Genomic DNA, 18,579 nt, shown 5'->3' on the forward strand with positions numbered 1-18,579 from the left:
TTCTTGAAAAAATAAGTGGTTAGTATTTATTATTATTATATTAATCAGCCATAGAAATTAAATGATAATGGCTATAATTTGTAAAATTTTAAATTAAATTCACTCTGTGAACAAGTTTGATGTATATTAAAAAAACTAGCTAAGAGAAAAGGTAGACTATTAAGAATAATTCACGCTACACCGCACCGTGGCGGAGCCGAGCAGTGGCGGGACGGGCCCGTGCCGGGACCGGGAAACAATTAATGATAATATAATATAAAAAAATGTGTGCGTGTACTAGTGTACACACGTAAGAAGTGAAACTTCTTTATGACCTTATTTAAAAAAAATAATTTACTGTATGCAATCACGCGTGGTAGGGATAAGAAAAAGATGGCGCGTAACGGAAAAATGTCACGCGTAACGAAAAAATGTTACACTAATTTTTTTTTCCAACCCCGATAAAGAAGTTTCACTTCAATAACATTTCTACGACGTGCCCCGGCCGTGCACGGCCCGGTCGCGACATGGTGTAGCGATAACCTTCCTTTTTGGTACAACTTCTTTGTAAAGAGGCAGTCTTTATTGGTCACTGAATCTATGTTTATTTTTAAAAATGTTTTAATACCACTCTGATCCATATTGAACAAATTACCAAATATATTTTTGGTTGGAATACCAACGAGAGAAAAATCGTTTGTTATTTTAGCAATGATTTATAAAAATAATGAATATTTATTTTTATTAGATTTCAATAGTAGTTTTATAACAACTTTAGTACCTACTTAAACTTAGAAGTAGCTGTATCTGTTAAGTAGGTATTTATTCACCAAATTTGTTTACTTATTCGCTATTTTAACTGCAATGCAAGTTTTAGTATTAATTTACACAATTTTGAAACACAATCAATTTGGTGCATTTTAATTTAACAGAATATTATCTTTACACTATACATTGCAATATCTAATAAAAGCTTTTAGCTTATATCAACTTGCCTTGCCAACTTGCCAACTAAAATTACAGCATAAGTACACATTATAGAGTATTCTTTTATCATTCATACATATAACGATAATAATTTTATTTTTAAAATTAAATCACATTTTTTTATCATATTATTATGTATGCATAGGTATGCTATTTTATCTACCTTAGTGTTTCAATATTTTTAATCAAAAATTGCAAGATACTTGTCAATGAGTTGAGTTCTTAATTCTATCAATAGACAATATCACATAAGATTTTTAAATATTACTAGGTACATGTATATTTTACAAATTCAACGAACACAGTTTTAGTGGTCATAAAATTAAGAAAATTCGATTTAAATGCTCGATTTAAACGCCACATAATATATAAGGCTGAATTAGTTAATAAGTCTAATGTCGGTAGTAATATTCTGTTTATAATCTGTATTAATCTATTTAGAATATTGAAATGGCTTCTATTGTATATATTACCGTTTATATAAAATATGGTTGTGTCTACTTTTCATCCAACCATATTGGATTATAATTAATATTTGACATATTTATAAGAAAATAAATGTCAATTCCTTCTTCCAGATTGAACTTAGATAAAATTTACAAAATGTTTTCAATTCACTCTTCCTCATAATGCATTACATACTTTCCATATTTATTTCCATTTTCATGCCATTTTCCCACAAATATTACATAATAGATTATTGAGCGTGAAATGAAGAAAATTATTTAAAAAAATGAAAACTAAAGCAAACATAAACCTTTAACAATTTCAGTGAGTAAGGATTTACATACTCAAGACAGATGATATATATCACAAATCACATAATACCAATAATAGCTGTATTAAATGCTATTAGTAAAAGCTCACTACAAACCAAATACAATATTCTCTATCATAAGTACTTCGTACTATAATATCATTTTGGCAGCATAAAACATACATAAACAATACCTACTCAGCAATGGCATGTAAAATGTGCCAACAACCTTTATTTATGATGCTTAGTGTTTTTCTTACAAACTAGCATTAATAGACAATATTAAAAATGCATACACAAATGTTAAATAACATAATAATATCATGCAGTTTATTATAAATTGGAGAGATTATTTTGATGAGGATTAATTAGGTCAAATTAATATAGGTTTACAGAATACATGGAATAACTTATTAACCTAATTCTATGGAATTAAAACTATAATAGATTCACACGTCCATTGATAAATAAATTGGTACTGAATAAATTTGTATAATTTTCAAGTCGATTATCATACTAGCCACTAATTGATATTCATTCCAGTTACACCATACTGAACGGAGTTAACGCCTATATTAATTAAGCCATTAGGCCTGTGATTATTGACACAATCGTCGAAACTACTGTCATTACATACCCTAACATTATCTTGTATACAATCCAATAAATGGTTAAAGAAATTGGGGAAATTATCGTAACTAGGGAATACGTTTATATCTATTACAGCGTGATTACCTGACGCATTGTCGATTACAACATCAAAGCCAGCTAAGAGCAGGCCAATTCTTTTCCTAAGCACTTTTATGATGGATTTTATTTTATCCTCATTTGGGTGCATTCTTAATTCCGGTTTGTCGTGTGGGTCCAATATTGAGAGAGTTGACTGACTGTCTGCTTTACAAACTTCTCCAGTGCTGTAGAAAATTGGGTCTAAATCATCTGACGCATAAAAGTTTTTAAGGCTTGGACGTTGACATATGTGATATCTGAAACATGAAAGTTGTGATTCCGAATTTACACAAAATAACAAATCTTATAAAGAATACTAAAAGTAATTTTTGTATTAAGATATTTGATTGGATTACTATGGATGCAAATGCCAAATAAATGGTAGAACGGAAGGTTTAAAATAACATTATGTTTATAGTGTTTGGGTATATAAGTCTTTAAAAGGTATGATTCATAACCCTATATTATGATTCGTAATTCAAGATAAATATTTGTGAGTCATGTTCATTTCTTTTTTTCAATAATATTCAATATATTTTGTAGAATGCTTTTAAGAGTTTAACATCAATATTTTGTACATAAGAATATAAAAATGAATATACTAACCTATTACCAACAAGAAACACCTTATGTAAAACAGCATTATGATTCACAAAACTTTGTACAACACAGGGTGGCCTACAAACATTCAATCCTCTCTCATTAAATACCAAAACCATTTCATGAGCTGATTTAGACCCATGAGCCAAAGTTGGCTTACAGATGACAGGGAATGTGACACCTCTTTGTCTCATAATTTCTATATTTTGTTCAATATTTGCAGTTGTGAATTCAGCAAATGTTGGTGTAAACACACCAATGTTTTGTAGTGATACCTCCTCTTCTAATATTGAATAGTAACCATACCTATAAAAAATTTAAAAGTACATCTGTAAATTGTTACAAGCACCATGTTAGTGCTGATTTACACAGGGTCAGTAGATAAGTCAGTCGCGGCGCCGAAACTCGGCGCCGCGACTGACTTTAACTGTTTACATAGTCTTCAAGCCTCTGTACTGACTTCAAATCTGTTTACACAGGGTTTTTTTTCGGGTCAGCACTGATTTGCCTCGAATTTGTAGTCAGTTACTGACCCTGTGTAAATCAGCACTTATACTAAATTGAAAAAAAAACTAGTTGATATGTAACAAATATCATAATTATCACATATTAAAATTATAATAAACTCATTTGTACATAACATTATTGCCATGAACTACCCTTTTTCTTATTAAATATACCCCTTTGCCTGTTTTTATTACTGTTAAAAGCTTACCTATTTAAGAGTATTCTCACATTATTCAATGGATCTATAACTGTAACATTTGGATGATTTGATAAATACTGCTCCACCCTTCCTATAATACTTGAAGCCTATAAAAAGGATATGTGTAATATATTGAAAATTCTTACTAGAATATTTTATGTAATATGATGATGTCTTATTTAAAAAAAAAACTTGTTTTAAATGACATCATCCATGAAATAAAAATAAAAAATGAGGAAAAATTTACAGAATCATTCAAATGGAACTTGAAGGTCGTAACTTACTTTAGGATCACCTTGATCAGCTGCTGCTATTATATCTGTTAGCTTGTGAAGAAAAACATCCAATTTACCTTGTTCTTCCAGAGGTTTTTCTAAATCTAACTGAAAATAAATATAACGAATATCAAAATATAAATTTCAAACAAATTAGGATGAATTATTCAAATAGTAGGATAACTTACTTTTACAACTTTATAGCCATGTGTTGTGCAAGCGTTTAATAATTCCTTCCAATTAAGTTTGTGACTTTTTTTCTCTGACATCCAAATACCAATTGTCTTATACAAACCACTATTTTCACTCATTTTGTAAAAAATCTAAATCCACATAAAATTCCTCAGTAAATATAAATCAAAATATAAACAAAAAATGTGGAAATCTTAACTTACTAATGTTTTAAACGGATATGGTGACGCAGTATTCCTATCAAAAACTGTTTGAAGCAATCTAATTTGTAAATCACTGATTGTTTTGGCAATTACCGTATTTCTTTCACAATAAAGAGGAAAAAACAGTAACCGAAAGTATTGACAAAATAGAACTCACAAATTCATAAACGTCTTGATAAACTGACAGCTGCCGTCACCCGTCATTTCAAAACTGTTTTTTTTTTTTGAAGATTTAATGGCCTGGTTACAAGACTTTTAAGCCATATTTTTTATTACAAATGTTCAAGATATTTTTCCTTCCTTTGTCCTTATTTAGATCGTTCCGGCCTTATGGCTGGTTCACACTTTGATTAGTGTGAGTGCAGGTGATTAGTGCGAGTGCAGGTGTGTAGTGCGAGTAGTGTCCAATTCAACTGCGAGTGCAGGTGATTAGTGGGAGTGCAGGTCAATGGTGCAATTCGCGACGCTACACACTACGCTAAACACTAAACACTAAACACTCGTGTCCAGACGTGTTTAGGCAGGCACACTGCGAGTGAGTGGGAAGGGAGGGCGCGCGGGACGTGGCTACTCGCAGTCCACTCGCAAAAAAATAGAACACGCTTCTATTCACTTTACTACACAGCCTACTAAGCACTTGCACTAAACAGTCGCTGTCCACACGTAGTTACTAAACACCTGCACTAATCACCTGCACTCGCACTAATCAAAGTGTGAACCAGCCTTTAGATTCCGGCAGTGTTTTTATGCATTTCTATAACGCATTAGAACACTTTTTGTTTTTAACAAACCACACAACTGGCGTTCAGAGGAATCACATAAGTATATATTTCACTTGCCAATAATAATACTCTCGGAGCAAAATATATAATTGCTTTGAGCCAATCATGCTAGTCTATGAAATATGAAATTATGAACATAATATTATGTAAATGGTTTTGACCACAGTTTTGACTGTTGAAGAAAATATGGTTGTTATCAGCGATCTTTTCATTACAGAAAGTGCATATATTGCTATGATAATAATAAAAAGACGTGTGGCACTTGGGGACTGCCGCGGTAAAGCTATTGCATAGCATGCCTTCAAGCCACACGTCCGTGCCCGTCGGAGTGGGGAGCGTGAGGATGTTTCGTTACGGAATTTCTGGATTCGGTATTTCGGTCCCTGCGCCCGCGATAGAAGCTATGCAATAGCTTAATTATGTTCAGTCTTGCAAGGTGTGTGGGTGCTTTATTATGGCCAAATCTTAATCTGTTGATTGTGTTGATAATCTCACGATTCCAGAATTCTAACCACATACTATTTAACGAGACATTTACATCGTAATAATAATAATCAGTCATAGGAACATGTATCCGTTTACCTACCTATTTGATTTTCCCATTTCCCTATTGGCATTTGTCAAGTTTCAAATGTCAAATATTGCTCTTAGGTGTCAATGCTGAATGCACGATGTCAATGACTAGTCAATGACCAATGCTTGACCGTTCAATGTTCAATAACATAACCTTAAAAATATTTTTCGTTTATTGCTTAATTTTATTGAATATTTAAATATTAGTTAGACTTTAAAACCTGCAGAAGACATCTTAAATCTAAAAAAAACATTAAATATAGCCTGCTGTAAATCAACTTGATAACATAATAATAATTATGGGTGAAGAAAGTATTTTGAGTGTAAAGTGTCGAATTTTAGATATCATTTCGGAGCTAGATGACCATGAGGTGCAAAATATTGAAGAATGGATAACGTCTCAATCTTACCGAAAGGGTAACCTATCACAAAATTACTACATTCATTACATTTTACTTCATAGAATACAGAAGTGATTTATCTTTATTTTAATTCCAAAAGAAAATAATATTTATGAATAAGAAAATACATTTCATATCCATTTGATTGTCACATATAGTCACCCTTCACCTATCAATCTCTTGTATCAAAACATATGACTGGGAATATTGTGACAGGTCTACAGAAAAAATGGAAATTTACAATTATATTTATGTCTTTTAATTTAAAAGAGGTGTAAAACATCATTAAAATTATTCATCCTTGTAACATTCCAGATTTAGAACAAAAGAGGAACCTTCAAAGATCAGAGAAACAATTAATAAAAATTGCTAACACATTAAAGAAAATTGTTCCCTTTGAGGCTGAAATGACAACAGAGAAAATTGAGCCACCAACTGTTGGTGATCAAGCTGACTGTACCAAGGAAAACACATGCCATGTTGATGAGTTCCTTTATGACGATAAACAGGTTGATGAACTTGTGAAAGCAGAGAAATTAACAAGATTTTATTGCTCACAATGCAACTCTAGGAAAATTAAGGTTTGCATTTTTACAGCCTTACTTATTAAAATTTTTTCATTCAGTTTTGAACTTAAGTTTATTGAAATGAATGATAATATCTTGATTTGTTGTTTTTTTTTTTTTCAGGAATTAATTTTCATCTCTCACTCAATGTCAAGACAAGCTTTACTATATATATTTAAGGTACTCTTGCCTAAGGACCTGGAAGACAAAAAAATTCTAGATGTTGGTTCTAGATTAGGTGCAGTACTTTATGGTGTAAGTGGTTAATAAAATAAATATAGTTTCCTATTTTGCTTCTGGCTTATATAATTTGATATAAATTAAATAAAAAAACGTTATTACTTGTATTTAATTTTTCAGGCTTATTACTTTTCAAATGCCTCTACTATTGTGGGAGTTGAGATGAACAAAGAATTGTGTGAAATTCAAGAAAATGTTATTAAGAAATACTCTATGGATGCCAACAGAATAAAAGTTGTGCATGCTGATATTATGGAGAGAAATGATATCGTTGAATGCTCTAATATAATTATCATAAATGTTTTAGACTTTTTTGTGGACATTGAAAAACATAAAGAGATATGGTATTTCTTCAAAAAACATATTAAAAAGGGAAGCTATTTAATAGCGAACAGAAGTATGGCTGATACTTTAAACAGTCTAGATATATATGAAGATATGATTGGCTGGTTGAATATTTGTAAACCCAATCAAATTGAAAATGAAATATTTTTTGATGTGGAAGATTACAATGAATTATACTTGTATACAGTGAACTAATAAAAATTATTTTAAAAACTATCTATTTTATAGAGTTTAGACTATCTTCCTTCCTCATTCTTGGAAAGAAAATACCTATCACAGAACAGTAAAAACAAAGAAAATATTATATACTCATCTCATAGTATGTCATCTAGTTTAAAAAAATATGACCTCAATGGCTTCCTCTTGATCTTCCTCTTTTATTTACTACTATTGGAGTTAAAACTTGCTAGAGCCCATAGTTGTGGGATCTTATCGCATAAAGTTATTTTCAACTTTATAAAAATGAAACATTTGCAGGTAGATAAGTTTATTGTCGATTAAAATATCCTTTTGTTTTTAACTAAAATTATTAAAGTATTAAGTGATATCCTCCAAATTCCCTTGAATAAATATTATGTCGAATATTGAGTGTATTATTACGAATACATTTTAAGAAGCCAATAGCTCTTAATTGATAGTAGTTGCACGAAGCCCTCTTCAAAGAGAAAATAGACCTACGTTTTACCATCCTTTTTAGTAAAAAGTACCTTTTAATTAATTTACTCTGTCGTCGGCAATATTACTTGGTCTGTGGACGTCGGTATATTACTTGCTCTGTGGTGCTTTGACATTGAATTGTCAGTTTACAATTTACATTTTGAAACATCGCAGAAAATCCAAAGAAAATCCAACATGGACGATGAGTAACCACAAAAGCGATTTGTAGTGTTCATTATAAATTATTTACAATTAATTTCGTGTTGCCTTTTATTGGTTGCTTTTTTTCATTAAATTATTGATCTTATAATATGTGGCACGAAGCTCGAAGACAAGAGCGGCTAATCCGCGGACTTATAGTTGATTATCGTCGCAGAGCTGAGCGTCGAAAAGATTTCTATGAGAAAATTGTAGGTGTTCTATGCATGAATTCGATCACATCGTCTTAATTTTACACGGTAATAATGATCCTTGTCGTGATTTTTCAGAAAGCCGACCCGACACAATTTCTGCAGCTACATGGAAGGCCCTGTAAAATACATCTTGATCCAGCTGTGGCAGCTGCTGGTGAAGGTCCAGCTATTATGTGAGTTTTATTCATTCATTCATTTATTATTAATGGATGGGTATTCTTTAATTTTTAAATCTTGCATGACTATAAAATTTTGTAAATGGCCATTCGAAACTCTATAAAAGTTAATGAAAAAGTGTATGTTATTTTCAATTTCAGGATGCCATGGCAAGGTGATTCAAATAATATGATAGATAGATTCGATGTGCGGGCGCATCTTGATCACATACCAGATATTAAAGCACCTGACGTCAAACCTGAAGATCTTAGCCAAGAAGAGAGACAATGTAACTATGAGCGATACAGAATTCTTGCTCAAAACAATTTTCTTGGTATAAGTAAGTATTACATGAATCAATAATAATATGGTTGTATATATGTAATTTATAATTTGATGTCTCATCACTACACAAGCTCCTCTTAAAAATATAAGAAATAAGTGGTGCTCGTGGAGTGATTGTAGTTTACTTTTATGATCGCCACAAAAATAATTTGAATCACATATTATGTATACAGTTTAATGTTTATCCATTTATTATATTTTCTTTATTTTTAGGTGAAGACAAGTTTCTACAACAACTAGCCATTGAAGAGCAGTTTGGCATAACCATTGAAGAGAAGGAGATGCAAAAAGAGAAACTAAATGAGAAAAAGGGGACAGGTGTTGCCATTGGATACAATTATAATGATCCAGGGGCACAACCATCTTCCTCTAATGGTAGCTTCAACATTTTAAATAAAAAATCTCTCAATCTGCACTGTCACGGACATATTTTTGGGTATATATGTGTTAGTGTAAACACATTGGGTATAACTTATTGCACAGAGTAATAAATTACAGGCCCCGAAGATAACAAAGCAGAAAATAAGGATTCTGATGATGAATCAGACTTGGAGATCATTGATGTTGATCTTAGCATTGATGTTAATAAGATGGAGGCTTCTCAGGTTAGTTTCATTCAGGTTTAATATTTTAGATTATTATAAGGTGGAAATAAAAAAAGTTAATATATTGTTAAAGTTTTTACAGTACTAAATATTTACATGAACTGAACTCTTAAAAAAATGTTTTTTTGAGTAGGATATTTGTTAAATTATGGGATAAGATTTATGAAAATTAGTAAACTAACATAGATTATTGTTTTACCTTGAGTCTTGACCTAGTTATCTATTAATTCTGTAAAATTTGCTGGGAATGGCTGATTATTTTAAGTTTAAAAATAATTTTGGAAACAAGCGAATTTAGGCAACTACAGCTAAATGGGTCTTTTTATTTTGAACAAGTTTCAAATACTTCAAAAATTACAACATGCATTTAGCATTCTATATTAAAATCTTGGTCTTCATCAATGTGTGGAGTAATTATGACGATATATCTGACTGCAAATTAACCCTTGCCTGATAATAGTATAATTACAAATGATTTTATCAAAGTAGGTAAGTTAATATCAATCCTATATTCATAAACAATTTTGGAATTATTATATCAAATGAAAGCAGTTTTTTAGTTGGCTTGAAGATTTTAAAAAGATGGAATTAGCGAAAGCTAAATTGTCAAAAGTCTTCTGAGTTTTATGAATGCTCATGAATTTTTCTAAATATTTAAAACAAAGAAAACGTTTCCTTTTTTTATATACATGCATAATCGGTTTCAGTTGTTTTAACTTCTTATAGATGACGCAGACATAAATGATAAAAGTAATTTTGTTACGTATGTAATTGTATACTAGATAATTAACGGAATGATAAACTGAGCAGGCTCACGAGTTGAACGCAGTGGGGCCACACTTTGGCATGACGGGGTGCGATCTGTTCTCGTTCTTAACTGGAGACGCGGATGATGCTGAACATCAAAAACAGTTGTTGCGTGAAGAAAAGGAAAAGGCTTTGTTCTCTGGCAGAAAGAGTCGGAGGGAGAGACGCGCGCATCGGTTAGTATTGATTTTTGTATTTGGCAATAATGCTCTATAACATTTGTCATTTTTGCAATGTGGTATACCACAATAGCATATCACATAGAAAAAAGGATAACCTTGTTTAATTTTTACTGTTTAAAGAAATTGTAAAGTAAAAACATCTCAAATTCTAATAAAAAATAACACAAAGATCAACATTTTCTAAACAAATTTCCATTTAATAAACATAATATAAATATTAGTGGCCACATGTGACCACATTAGAAAGTGGAAGGCCATATTTATTTATCTTTTATGCAGGTTTGTTTAAATAGACATTACATATTTTCTATCTGTATATTGTCTATTTTAGAAATAATTATTAATTTTCGTAGCGATAAAAGACTGCCAACTATACCAACAAGTCCACCAAGCTATGCAGCGCCCAGTATCAAAACAAATACAGAAACCGAATCACCTGGACCATCAGTATCTCGTTCACCATCTCCGGAAGTCGAGAACATAGAGTTTATCACATCTTTTGGCCCTGAGGATGAAGAAAGGCCTCGTAAGTATAATTAGCAAAAGTTTGCGACATATTATTATGAACATTGTGTGTAAATATGGAATATTCTTGAGGAAACAAACTAAACTAATGGTTGTTTGAGAAATAAGATTATGGTTTTCTTTTTCCCAGCGCCACTTCCAAAGCCGCTATATTCGGAAAAACTGAAGAAAAATTTAAAGAAAAATCTTCTGTATTCAGAAGTCGTACGCAAGGGTAAATCAAGGTATTTTAAAATTATGATATGAAATATGTTATTTTCTAATCTGAGCTTAATGTAATATTAATAATTATTATGGATTAAAAATACTATGTTCACACAAATTTATATATAATATGTACAATGTACATGAAATGAATTAGTTCATAGTGATTAACATTATGAATCATTCATTGCAACAGTTAATTTAGCCATCTTTTTTTTTCTCGCCATAAAAAGTATAAAGTTAAGTAGCTTAATGAATTTTCAGCTAGATGGCGTTGTAACAAAACCATGTTCATATTATATTTTTCGTGTCCTCTACATTAATAGATCTAACCTGACCTCTATATTTCGGTAACCCAATTCCATGACCCAATACCATAGCCTAGTTAACAAGGTAACACTCCACAGGTCAAGGTCACAGGATAGCGACGTTCCAATGGGACCAAGGCAGCTGGACTCGAGGTCGAGGTCCCGCTCCATTTCACGATCGCGCTCCAAGTCGCGGTCGAAGTCACGGTCACGCTCCAAGTCACGGTCACGTTCACGGTCATCACGGTCACGGTCACGGTCAAGGTCGGGATCGCGATCCCGGTCCAAATCTTCGTCCTATCGCCGCTCCCGTTCGAGGTCGAAGCCGCGCAGTTACAGGCGACGGTCGAGGAGCAATTCAAAGTTTGTACATTTTACTTATTGTGTGATTATGACTGTATTTATTATTGTGGTTTTGTGAAACGATAATTTGATGGCCAAGGCCAAATAGTTCAACCTTTATTGCATATGTTGTGTTGGATTGAATGGAGTCAGTGTATATTATTACTGCTATGTAGTAATAAAAATGATGTCTGACATTAATTTTTCATTCTTCTTTAAAAATCCGTTAATTTTGTGGACTTTGTTTTAATAAATAAATTTACTTTCCACAGTTACGGTTCTGGCTATGCAAAACGTAACAGGTCGAGATCGATGTCGTTTGAGAGGTAAGATGGTATATTGTTTTTATTTTTAAGGTGAGTTGTTATACAGGGCGTTTATGACTGCAGTGCAGTTTCAACTGGCAACCTTGTCTCCTCGTGACCACGCTCGCTGCAAAGTATGCGAAACGTCGGGATAGTAATATAACTAATAAATCGTGTTTAAAATCTTTAACTTCTAAACGTCCCTTTTTGTTGAAAGCAAACAATATGCACCAGATAGTGAAATGTGACCTTGTGATATCATATTTTTGTGTTCATGTTTAATTAATTGTAACAATAACTCTACTAACTATGAGACTAAGATACGTCACACACACATAATATGTTATTATACTATATAAAAATACCAAAAACGAATTACTTATTTTAGTTTATTTACGAATACAAAGCAAATTGGCGCAATTTCTCTATTTTCTTACACAAGTTTTATATTATCATGACATGATGCTACCAAAGCTTCACAATTCATTCATTTTGCATAAAAAACCATTAAAACATATTATAGAATATAAAAAGCCATTATTTATTATTTTAATACAAATTACAGCGGTGAAAAGAGTAAACAGAAGGCGGTCCCGCGCTACTACGGGCGGCGTAAAGAAGACAAGTCTTCAAGCGAGCTTTCCCTTGACTCCGAGTCCAGCGATACTGAAAATGTCAAGTACGAGTTAGTATATTTTGTAGTAATTTTAAATTTATAAAGTACTAGCCGACCGTTGCAATGAACAACGTCGCCTGCTCCAAAAGGTATATTTTTGCATTATTTTTCAATCCTGCTCCACTCCTATCGATGGTAGGGAGATTTTTCCTAGATAATGGACTATCCAACACAAACCGCAAATTCTAAAGTTTTATAATATTAGTATAGATTCTACAGTTTATTGATTTTTAATATTCATATTAATTTTTTTCATATCTATTTGCCATATTTTCACGTGAATCAAATTCATTCTTCTCCAGCTACCATATTATTATGTTGTTATTAAAGGGCGTATTAATTATTATTATAAAATTAAGCAGAGCTTGTTTATTAATTTAATAATTACTATTGACCAAAATATATTTGAAAATACGATTTTCTGTGTGTTGATATCATTATATCAATTCGTATAAATCATATAAACGCGAAAGTTGGTATCGATGTTTGTTTTGCACGTGACATCAAATCAATTGTTCTCTTTAAACCAGTAAACGAATTTTGATGATAATTGAGTATTTGAATAAAAATTTTTTTTTGTGCTAAATGGAAAGATTATATATTAGTTTTATAACAAAACAATTTTTTTAAATTTTTTTTGCAATAATTCGAAAGTTATTTCAAAATAAAAATTAGTCTTTGAATCCAGTACCGAAAACACACCGACAACTCCCGAAGCGTCACCCGGACGCGTGTGACGTCATAATGTTAGTTTTCACACATTGCAGTTGATAGAAAAACGTATACAACTAAAACATTTTGACGTCACATCTATGGTGACCAGTCATGGCGCGTTTATAGTCACGTGATTTTAATTTAAATTTCATCAATTTTTAATTGCTTTTATTTAATTGAAAAAAAATTTTTTTGGTGTTTTTTGCATTAAATATCAATATTATTAATAATAAGGTTTTAAAATACCTACATAAAAAAAATCAATAATTTTTTTTTATTCAAATACTCAATTGGTAGTGATCTAACTTATTTAGCAGAATAATACATAAAGTATTTAAATATTTGTTTTAATAAGTCAATAATATATTGCATTTTCAATTTCAGCTCATCGGTTGGCACTAAATCAAAGACAAACCAGAATCAGTTACGATTAACTGGATCCAGCTCCAAAGTCAGTAAGAATCAGTTTATTTGTATGCTTACTTTAGATATTTCAGTTTTGTAGATTCAGCCGTATGCCGCTACCTTACTACGTATTTGAGGAAATATATTATATTAACTTCATGATTTTATTGTAACAGGTAAATTTAATGTGTAATCTTGACTTATTGGCGATTGCATATCAGTTGTAATATGTTTGATCTATAAGCGTGTAGTTGTGATAACTTTTTAATTTAATCCATTATGTTGTTAATTATTTTTAAGACAACTTAAAGGATTAATACAGAACATAAGAAATGCATAACCGACATGTTAGATAGCTAGTTAAGAAAATATGTTGTTTAATTGTAAATTGAATTACAAACACTAGATCTTAACGTTAATAGACTAAAACTTATTGTGTCAAAAATATAGATATACATACACATACTTTTTTAGACACAATAATTTAAAATGAATATAGATAATAAATATATGCTTATAACAAATAGATTAACGATGATTATGGATGTTTGTTTCTCTACAAACCGCTAACATAAAGAGTTTGTGTGTACAAGTTAATAACTGCGTTAAAAACAACCGACTTCAAACTTTTACAAATACAGACCAAAAATGCTCATAAAATAAAAAGTACTGGGCCTATCCGAATAAAATTTTTATGGGACCAATTCGACACCATCCCGCATCGAACAAAAAAAGAATCACGTAAATCGGTTCAGAAACCTCGGAGTAATCGGTGTACATACATAAAAAAAAAACATACCGGCCGAATTGATAACCTCCTCCTTTTTTTTAAGTCGGTTAAAAACGACATAAATTAACCTACGAGGCTTAGAAAATTTATTGATTTATTGATTTATTTATAACACTTTATTACACATACTGAATTATGACAAAAATAACATTAATACAAAAGAAATGCATAGTTTATACAAGAGGCGGCCTTTTTGCTAAGCAGCAATCTTCAAATATTCATTATTATATTCTAGGAACTATAGACACTCCTTGTCTTTGTAATGAAAAACATTGAATTATTAAATATTAATGTACTGAAATGCTTAACTATTATATTATTTATCAAAACTAACACAAGTTATTTATAAATTCATGTTCTATGTTTTTTCAACATAACATAATGGTACATACTCTATGATTAATTCACATCTTACATTTTTCAGGGAACTACGCGTGAAGGACTCACGATGAAGGAAAGGCTCAAAAGAAAAATGCAAGCTCAACTTGCAAGGCAATGTGAGTCCAAATAGAAAATCGAGTATAATACGACATAATTTTTGTATTATATTAAAGACTAGCTTACCGCCCGCGGCTTCGCCCGCTTTCTCTAAAACGATTTGAGATTTAAACTATCCTATCTCTCAAGTTGGATTGAACTGCATATGGTGTGCGAATTTTATTATAATCGGTTAAGTGGTTTAGGAGTCCATTGAGGACAAACATTGTGACACGAGATTTATATATATTAAGATTATACTCTATCTGGCACCGAAATGAATATCTCAGTAAATTCAAGCCAATTAAAAATAGACTATGGGTTCAATCAGTAGTGAAGACAAGAGATAAGATATATTCCATAATGAGATTGTGAGTGATGTGAGTGATGTTACATCTCACTTTTCGTCACCTTTTATCATTTCACAAACTCTTGCACTATAAGTTATAACTCCTGGTTTCATTAAATTCTTTAATTAGTTTTAGTGGACAAATTAATCAGTTTGAATCATTCGAATCAATCTTTTTTATTCAAGAGGATAGAAATAAAACTTTACACGCATATTGTTGGTTATATCATTCGTCTATTTTGGTATTATCAAAGTGTTAATTTAATAATATTTTTGTACGATGCACGCTTAGAGCAAGCAAAGTACATATTAATTGTTTATTCACATTTATTCTTATTCATTATTCATTCATTCATTCATTCATTGATTTCAGTGCGCGCAGACAAGCGTGCGGAAGCGGAACGCATGGAGCGGGAGATTCGCCGGCAAGAGCGACGCGACGAAGAGATGAGAGAATTAGCTATTAAATTGCGGCGCAGGTAATTTTTTCTTCTGTATTTATTTACATCAAATAGGAATTGTATAAGTTTTAAACTAATTTTACGTAGAGGATCCTTAGAGCAATAGTTAACTCATCTGCTTTCAGAATTAATATATTTGTCAATATGTATGAATGAGGATGTCGTGAAAGTATTTAAAAGTGCATACTTAAAATCATTCATTGTTACTACAGAAATAATTTGATAATGATATTTAGTATGAAGTAAGAATTATCAGTAATTATAATAGATTATATTGTATTGTTTTCCAGACAACGTGAAATGCGGCATCAGCAGAACCGCCGGTCTAGCGATAGCGATTCGGATTCAAGCAAAAGTGCCCCTTCGCCACGGTATATTATTTATAATAGAAATAATTTTAGTATGTTGAAATTAAGTTAACCGTTAGTTATCCTTGCTGTGTAAATAATTTTCAAAATAATTACCAATATACATGCATAGAATATGTATTTTTGTAAGGTTAACACAAGTCTCTCCATTAATCAAATAATATATGTAATGAATTTAGCCGTCGTTACGAAATTTTGCATGCGGCTAGGTTCAGAGCGTCTATAAAGTTTGGCGTGTTCTGTACATCCATTGTCCCAAAACAGAAGACTGCGTTCCTAATTTTTAATATATTTTTATCAAAAACATTCTAATAATAAGTGCATTTTGACAGAAATTCACCACCGAAACGCCGACAAGAGCGTCAAGAGCGCAGCAAAACGCGCAGCAGGTCCCCGGAGAAGCGAATACAAGTCTGGGAGTCTGACGAGTTATCCCCATACAGGCAGAAGTACCAAGAGATAGATCCAGCCAAACGTAGGTACCAAGAGAACGATGACCGAGATGACCACTATAGGTATAGACGAGACAGGTACAATAGCAGACCACGTAGAGGTGCATACAGGGGTGGGAGACAAGATGACGGACGGAGAGACGATGAAACTGAAGGATCTAGTCGGAGAGTCAAATTGGTAGATTATTAGTTATTTAGTACAACGGGAGCCAATGAGCAAGTAAAGCAGGATATTAATTTGTGATGTAGATATGCCATACAACTTGATATGTATGTTTGCGTAGTGTAAAAGAAATACAGTAAATTTGTATGTATTGTAACAGCTCGCCTTAGTTATAAGTTTTTATAATAAGTAATTCTTTTTTCTCTGGACATAACAGTCTATTAAAATATTTATTCACTATATCTTATTACATTTTTGTAAATCAATTTAGGCATATTACATTTTTATGCTCATTACTTACTGAATTATTTGTGTAAGTGAAAAGAAATATTTCTTTAATAAAATTTAATTTATTTAATTATTCAAATTGTATTAACGTTTATAATTCGTATCTGATATTACGTTCCAAGTAAAGTGCTTATAAAGAAAACAACTCTCAATGCAATGCCATCAATACATATTATTTATTTATATTTTATGCATATGTATTTAGTTTTAAATACATCGAATTCTTTAGTTTCCACCCTTTATTTAATATCCTGAAGTCTTCCTCTCCAAGACTTAATAATCAATAAGCAGCTATTTTCAACGATATTCTGTTGTAGCGACACCTCGCTCTGAATCAAGCAATCAAAATGTTTCGCTACAGAGCTATATATATACAACTTTCCGACATCATCCATTGGGGCCTTCACGGCCGGCCAGTCGAGTAGACTGGTCGAGGATCCTCCCTTTTTCGATGGAGGAATTCCACCTTCCTTCCTCCACACTGTAATATAAAATGGGCTTAAAGCCTGCAGTATGTAATATGTTAACAAAATGTGTATGTCAATGTGTATGGATTGTTTTCAATTTCATTTTTTTTTTTATGTATTAAGAGTGCGTATTATTACGATGTAAGCTTTTTACTTAAATTTAAATAAAGAAGTATTAAATTCGAAGAAAAAAGGTGGATTTCTATCAAAAAGCAAGTATAACGATTTGTAAGAATGTTCTGTTACATTCCGCCCAAATACTCGTAAATTTGCACTCTAACAATTATTTATTGAATATTTTATGACTGCTCATTATTTATCTAAATAAATAACAATAGTTCTGTAGTCCAGTCATTTTAGGCATGTTAAACTCCCACTGGTAAATTCATAGCAAGCTGAATTTTTAAATACCTTAAATTACGGCGTTGTAGACAAATTTTCTAGGTGAATTTTTGGATAGTTCTCGTTTAATTTTTTTAAAGTTATTCTTGTCATTTTACTCATCAGGTAAAGTCGGCTTTCGATATCAATATAAAGTTTTTTGATATCTGCAATAGTTTCGGAATAATCGTCTGTGCACACTTAACGATTACACCCTGTATATATAAGTTTATAAATTATTTAGCCTGCACGATTTTAATGTCAATTCTATACATCTTCATTACAAGGCTTTTCGGTGTAGGTAAACAAAAATTCAGCTTACCAGAACATTTTCCGCAGTTGAAACCTACAATGACTGGACTTTTAAGGCAATAAAATAAAACATTTATTATAAAAATTGACTT

At 31.5% G+C, this 18,579-nt stretch overlaps 3 protein-coding genes across 4 annotated transcripts; 2 read left to right on the forward strand and 1 right to left on the reverse strand.

Annotated features, from left to right (window-relative positions):
- Positions 1-367: 367 nt before the first annotated feature.
- On the reverse strand, positions 368-4,605 carry LOC123697388 (inositol-tetrakisphosphate 1-kinase-like). Its single transcript, XM_045643884.1, has 6 exons — positions 4,429-4,605; positions 4,222-4,356; positions 4,043-4,141; positions 3,768-3,865; positions 3,059-3,358; positions 368-2,709 (listed from the first exon to the last, which is right to left on the reverse strand). The coding sequence occupies exons 2-6, from the start codon at positions 4,342-4,344 to the stop codon at positions 2,247-2,249; spliced, it is 1,083 nt and encodes a 360-aa protein (XP_045499840.1). The 5' UTR covers positions 4,345-4,356; positions 4,429-4,605; the 3' UTR covers positions 368-2,246.
- Positions 4,606-5,900: 1,295 nt separating this feature from the next.
- LOC123697249 lies at positions 5,901-7,555 on the forward strand. The gene is made up of 4 exons (XM_045643699.1): positions 5,901-6,200; positions 6,500-6,765; positions 6,874-7,005; positions 7,111-7,555. Exons 1-4 carry the CDS (start codon positions 6,083-6,085, stop codon positions 7,528-7,530), a joined length of 936 nt encoding a protein of 311 aa, XP_045499655.1. The 5' UTR covers positions 5,901-6,082; the 3' UTR covers positions 7,531-7,555.
- A 594-nt stretch (positions 7,556-8,149) lies between these two features.
- LOC123697210 (CLK4-associating serine/arginine rich protein-like) lies at positions 8,150-18,566 on the forward strand. 2 transcript variants are annotated; one of them, XM_045643643.1, is made up of 16 exons: positions 8,150-8,402; positions 8,481-8,578; positions 8,723-8,901; positions 9,120-9,281; positions 9,405-9,511; positions 10,322-10,494; positions 10,854-11,026; positions 11,156-11,249; positions 11,637-11,900; positions 12,152-12,205; positions 12,750-12,869; positions 13,959-14,025; positions 15,194-15,266; positions 15,969-16,074; positions 16,347-16,427; positions 16,757-18,566. In XM_045643643.1, the coding sequence occupies exons 1-16, from the start codon at positions 8,304-8,306 to the stop codon at positions 17,064-17,066; spliced, it is 2,160 nt and encodes a 719-aa protein (XP_045499599.1). In that variant the 5' UTR covers positions 8,150-8,303; the 3' UTR covers positions 17,067-18,566. The 2 variants fall into 2 exon arrangements, with proteins under 2 accessions (XP_045499599.1, XP_045499600.1); XM_045643644.1 differs by having other exon boundaries at positions 12,750-12,863.
- Positions 18,567-18,579: the final 13 nt, after the last annotated feature.

The sequence above is a fragment of the Colias croceus genome, chromosome 14 (assembly GCF_905220415.1).
Source record: "Colias croceus chromosome 14, ilColCroc2.1".
Taxonomy (NCBI): Eukaryota; Metazoa; Arthropoda; class Insecta; order Lepidoptera; family Pieridae; genus Colias; species Colias croceus.

Excerpts from the sequence above, each read along its gene's own strand:
- LOC123697388 (XM_045643884.1), bottom strand. The coding sequence starts at position 4,344 with ATGAGTGAAAATAGTGGTTTGTATAAGACAATTGGTATTTGGATGTCA. Across the intron at positions 3,866-4,042 it reads CTGATCAAGGTGATCCTAAA|GCTTCAAGTATTATAGGAAG; the intron begins GTAAGTTACGAC and ends TCCTTTTTATAG. Across the intron at positions 2,710-3,058 it reads GTGTTTCTTGTTGGTAATAG|ATATCACATATGTCAACGTC; the intron begins GTTAGTATATTC and ends TTCATGTTTCAG.
- LOC123697249 (XM_045643699.1), top strand. The coding sequence starts at position 6,083 with ATGGGTGAAGAAAGTATTTTGAGTGTAAAGTGTCGAATTTTAGATATC. Across the intron at positions 6,766-6,873 it reads GCAACTCTAGGAAAATTAAG|GAATTAATTTTCATCTCTCA; the intron begins GTTTGCATTTTT and ends TTTTTTTTTCAG. Across the intron at positions 7,006-7,110 it reads TAGGTGCAGTACTTTATGGT|GCTTATTACTTTTCAAATGC; the intron begins GTAAGTGGTTAA and ends TTAATTTTTCAG.
- LOC123697210 (XM_045643643.1), top strand. The coding sequence starts at position 8,304 with ATGTGGCACGAAGCTCGAAGACAAGAGCGGCTAATCCGCGGACTTATA. Across the intron at positions 11,027-11,155 it reads TGAGGATGAAGAAAGGCCTC|CGCCACTTCCAAAGCCGCTA; the intron begins GTAAGTATAATT and ends TCTTTTTCCCAG. Across the intron at positions 16,075-16,346 it reads GCTATTAAATTGCGGCGCAG|ACAACGTGAAATGCGGCATC; the intron begins GTAATTTTTTCT and ends ATTGTTTTCCAG.